Genomic DNA, 5,627 nt, shown 5'->3' on the forward strand with positions numbered 1-5,627 from the left:
CAACCACGTCTTGCCACGTCGCCAATAATATGCCCTCCATGCGGATGGAAAAACCCCTGCCTCCATGTCCACACCGTTTCGGAGGTAGTGATGCAAAGAGTAAAATAAGTAGTGGAGTAGGCAATGTTTAGAATAACCCTGTAAAATAATACAAGCAAAGTTAAATGTACAAAAACCTACATATCAATGTTAATCGTTCCATACCCCTTCTCATTACTTGTTGCACCCCATTCAACTAGTCACCTAAGTAAAACATATCATGTTATCTTTTATTATAAGGCTGGATGGTGACCTTTGATGCTCCCCTCCTTTAACTTCAATTGAAGTGTTTTGATCTACCTATGGGGTCCACACCTCTCATTCTTTACCCACCCGCCATTCTACTCACAAGGGCACCTTTGAAGCCCCTTTGGCACTTTGACGCCCTTAAGGTGGTGCTCTCGGCTTAATATCAAGCTGATGTGGAGGAAACACCACTTCACACCATCAAACCTAACATGCAGTGGCGGAACCAGAACGATTTAGTTAGGGGGTCATCATAAGCTTATATTTTATACTGTTTCAAATTAGAGGTTCACCTCTAAGTTTGTTCTTCAAAAACTCAAAATTTATAAATACAAATTCAAAAAGTTTCAGTGACTGAAGGGTCAACAGACCTCTTGACCCCCTCTAATTCCGTCCCTCATATCATAACACATTAGATCATATCATATCATAACATATTACATCATATTACAATATATCATATTACATTATCACATTAAATTATGTAACCTTTAACCGATTAAGCATTAAATTCATTTTTATTTAATATATTAAAATATTTATAGACACTTTGATCAAGGCTTATGTCTCATCCTCTCTTCACTATAAAACCAAAAATCCCAAATTGAACTCAAAACGAGTTCACTATACTTCTCTTCCCGGAGGAAAACGATCACCAATCTCCGTCGCAATCAGTGGCTGCTTCTGCTACTACTGCTCCACAATTCCAATTCAGCACTCCAATCGAACATCAGTTGATGAGACCACATGGACGCGATTGGCAGCAGCAGCGGTGGTAGCAGAAACCGGAGGATTACGACGTCAAGCAGCGCCGGTAACGGCGGTAGTAGGTCACCGTTGTGCGGTGGTCGGAGGAGAGTGGTTGCTACGAAGAATGATGGATGGAGCAACCCGTTGTTGGCGAATAATACCGTGAAGAAGCTTCAGCGACGTGAGATTACCTCAAATCGGCATCGTTCTGGTGCTATTACTAAGTCCGTTCACCGGTTTCGGAACTTTCGGTTGACGGTAGCCTCTTTCGCCTTGTTTTATATGTTTCTGTTGTTAAGTTTTAATAATTCATATAACATGTTGTGATATGTATGCTGATTGTGTGGTTTCCTTTTGTATGTGTCTTGATTACATAGAAATAACAATTTGTAATGGTCAATTGGTCATGATTGACTCAAGTGTGTTACATTGTGTTGTAAAATCGGGTTTGATCGCGGATTAATAGGTAATCGGTAGTTTATTTATTAAATTTCACCTAGTTAGACTGAAAATCGGTAGGCGGTCAAAATCGGTCATATGGTAACTTACATAAGATAGATTCAACATAACAAGATTTTGATGTGGTGTATTTGACTATTTTGATGTAGTGCTTATCATGATCTTATTTGGAAACATCATATTGAAACATACTTAAATTTGATTTTTTTAGCAACAATTTTTGTAGATTTTCTAGGATAAATATGTTATGCGATTCGGTGAATTAGGGTTTTAATTTAGTCGGCGATGAATCTGTGCATGCTTTTTTTTTGCCATACTTAGTGGTTGGCGATGAATCTGTGTATGCTTTTTGTTAGATAAGCTTATCGGTAGCTCCTTCATTTGTATGGAAAAGTGGCAATATGCATTTGTAAAGGGGAGTGTGAGCTAAACTTGTAAGACAGATGAAAGGTTAAATCGTAATCATGATTATGATTATGACTATTGATAGTTCTAATCCTTTTCTTGCCAAATTGGGAATGTTGATGTTTATTCAATCTGAGGGGAGCAGTAGAAATCTTGAAGATAGAATTGGGATTAGGATTTAGTTTGGGTGTTACGGTCTGGGTACTTGCCGACCCATTTGATCTACATTATGTATTTATAGTTTTGACCTAGTACTCTACTCATAATTTTGAACATTGAACATTTGCGCCGAACACTGGTATCATGTTCCGTGAATGGTGATCAAGAGAAATGTTTTCAGAAGTTAATGGAAATCTTAATATCTCGTCTATTAATATGGACAGTGATAATGAAATGATAAGACACATTGATTTTTAATTGCTACGTCACAAAAGCATGATTTCTCGAACTTCGACTTTGCATTCTAGTTTTTCTTCAACACAACCGTGTATGTCCCATAATTAGGCCCACACACCGTAACCAGGTGTAACACTTATAGATATAATATACATGCATACATGACATGTGTACAAGTGCGTGTATGAGAGAGAGAGGAGCGAAAATTGGTAAATGTTGAGACATATTTAAAGTTAGCTCTATGAAGTAGATATAGCAAACCATATTCATATCTAATATCTTGATATGCCTAGTCATTTCAGTACATTGTAGTTAAACAACATATACACCAGAAGGGCACATAAGTAAACAAACAGTCAATTGTTACATTCCATGAAAGATATATGACTATTCTTCACGATATTTCTATTTTGTTTTTCTCGCCAAATTGGAATGTTGACATCTATTCAATCCAAGGGGAGCGGTAGAAGATAGCATTGTAATGGGTATATTACAGAACATGTGCATTCGTAATGGTGTATGAGCAAGATAACTATTTACGCTTTGTACATGAGATTGTCTAAGTATCATAACAAAGATTAATAACATGTGAATATATAACGATGCTTGTCGTGTATGTATTCCATCTATGGTTGCTACATCATGATATGCGTTATAAGCATTATAAATATCTAATCATTTAATTTGTTTACTTGTAACTGTATCAGGAGAGATACGATATGCATGATCCTGTGGGACAATGTTCGTTGGTATTACCATTGTTGATGAGAAGAGCAAAAGTGATCGAGATAGTGGTGGTACATGATATCGTCTTTGCTCTTGCTAGTTCTGGTGTTTGTGCAGCATTTAGTAGAGGTAATTTTGTACTGTTTACATTTCTATATACTTACGTGTATTATATAAACGACGTTTTTTATGAGCTTTAACTTCAGGTACAAACAAGACGATATGTTTCTTGAATATCTATCCAGATGAAGTCATTCGGAGCTTGTTTTATAACAAGAATAACGACTCGCTGATTACAGTGTCGGTATATGCTTCAGATAACTTCAGTTCATTGAAATGCCGATCGATAAGAATAGAGTGCGTCCAACTCCAACTTTCTTTTTTATACAATTTACTTGAACAAAGTACATGAAGTTAGTTAATTGATTCTGAGCTTCATTAATTCTAGATATATACAAAGAGGCAAACCCGATGAAGGCTTTCCGCTTTTTGAGACCGAGTCTTTGAAGTGGCCTGGATTTGTCGAGTTCGATGATGTTAACGAAAAGGTGCTTACCTACTCCGCACAAGATAGGTATGTTTTTAATTGAAACCTGATGTTTGTATATGACATACATACATATAACATGATGTTTGTGCTTCTAACCCTTAATTCGTTTCACTTAAGCAGCATATACAAGGTCTTTGACCTGAAGAACTATACACTGTTATACTCGATAACCGACAGACAGGTTGAAGAAATCAAGATCAGGTAATCTATGATTTCGATTTATTTACTTTTTGGGATACGATCTCTTATACTACGTTTGTTTGATTAACGGTATTATGTATTTGGAGCAGTCCGGGCATCATGTTACTGATATTCAGTAGGGGTCAGAGCCATGTTCCTCTGAAGATACTATCTATAGAAGACGGCACGGTTCTAAAAGATTTCAATCATTTACTTCATCGGAACAAGAAGGTAGATTTTATCGAGCAGTTTAATGAAAAGCTGCTTGTTAAGCAAGACAACGAGAATCTCCAAATACTTGATGTATGTGACTATGTTCCGTCTTTTATCTTTTTACCATTTTGTTGAGGTGGCTAATTTCAAAATCGGTTGGTTTTTCGGGTTATGTTTTATACATATTATTGTAGGTGCGCAATGCTGAGGTCAAAGAAGTTGGAAGCACGGAGTTTATGACACCGTCAGCGTTTATTTTTCTGTATGAGAATCAGTTATTTCTAACCTTTAGAAATCAGACTGTTTCGGTTTGGAACTTTCGGGGGGAACTTGTTACATCATTTGAGGACCATGTTTTATCGCATCCAGATTGCAATACTAACAACATCTATATAACTAGTGATCAAGATCTCATAGTTTCATTTTGCAAGGCTGATAATGATCAGGCGACTGATACAAGAGGTACAATCTTTAACAAGTTTTCTTTCTAAGGGTTGAAACGGGCTGGGTCAGGTCCGGAACACTTTTTCATCAAGTCTTACACCTGCTTGTTGATGCAGCTGGTTCTATAAATATCAGCAACATCTGGACTGGGAAATGCATAGCAAAAATAAACTCAAGCAATGCGATGCCGTCAAAGGATGAACAAGAAGGAAGCTCGAGCAACAAAAGGCAGGTTGAAGTGAACATGGTTGAAGAGGCACTGGAAGACATAACAGCGCTTTACTTTGATGAGGAACACAATGAAATCTATACCGGTAACAGTAACGGTTTGGTTCATGTGTGGTCTAACTGAAGTATTAATAGGTATGCCCGTTCTAAGTATATATAGTAATGTATGTGCGCGGGCTCTTTAAGACTTGATATATATATGTGTAGGAGTGTGTCTAAATCGAGTATGCAGATTTATAATGTTTGAGTTGCAGAAATGACTAATAAGTGTGGTTTTATTTATTTTCCTTGTGTAGAGGTGGGTTGGGTGATGGGACCAACAGATTTGGTTTAGAAATTGTAATTTTATGCTCTAAAAATGCGTCGGGTTGGTTAACCCGCGAGTGGGTTTTCTAAACACTTCCAACAGGTTGTTGTTTTTATTGAACATCTTTTCCATTACAATAGAAGAAGAGTTAGTTAATTCAATATAAAACATATTGTTTCATGGATATGTATATATGTATATAAAACTTATATAATTTTTTTTGGGGTATAAAATGTTTTGGAAAACGTCTTTCTTACAATAAACTTCTTTTCTTATACCTATACGGTACCCACTTTTATTCACTCATATGTTATACCTACCTATGAATATATATCAATAGCATATTAATAAATTTGTACCCATGTATCTATTTATCGTATTGAACATAACTTCAGAATAGATACACAACTAATACTCACGTACAATGTGAGTAAGATATGAAGTTTCACATATCTACTATCGTGTCTTATCTACCTTCTTTTTAACTTGGTTTTTTTACAAATCGTATCTACCATGATGTCTTATCTACCTTCTTTTGTTGCGTCTTTTCTCTAAATGGTCTTACTATTTTGTTCTTACACTCAATGATTTATATTGTTAATGTTGCCATACAAAAATGTAATCTAAGCGTGCAAATGTGAAAATAGTCCTCCTTAGTGGAGTGGAGTGTCAATTACACAACAT

General features: G+C 36.1%; 1 protein-coding gene across 1 annotated transcript; it reads left to right on the forward strand.

Moving 5' to 3' along the window:
* Positions 1–832: 832 nt before the first annotated feature.
* Positions 833–4,918, forward strand: LOC110886449. The gene is made up of 8 exons (XM_022134244.2): positions 833–1,293; positions 3,003–3,150; positions 3,228–3,378; positions 3,470–3,595; positions 3,692–3,772; positions 3,862–4,054; positions 4,159–4,426; positions 4,525–4,918. The coding sequence occupies exons 1-8, from the start codon at positions 1,033–1,035 to the stop codon at positions 4,758–4,760; spliced, it is 1,464 nt and encodes a 487-aa protein (XP_021989936.1). The 5' UTR covers positions 833–1,032; the 3' UTR covers positions 4,761–4,918.
* The last annotated feature ends 709 nt before the right edge of the window (positions 4,919–5,627 follow it).

Source organism: Helianthus annuus, chromosome 6, assembly GCF_002127325.2.
Source record: "Helianthus annuus cultivar XRQ/B chromosome 6, HanXRQr2.0-SUNRISE, whole genome shotgun sequence".
Classification (NCBI taxonomy): Eukaryota; Viridiplantae; Streptophyta; class Magnoliopsida; order Asterales; family Asteraceae; genus Helianthus; species Helianthus annuus.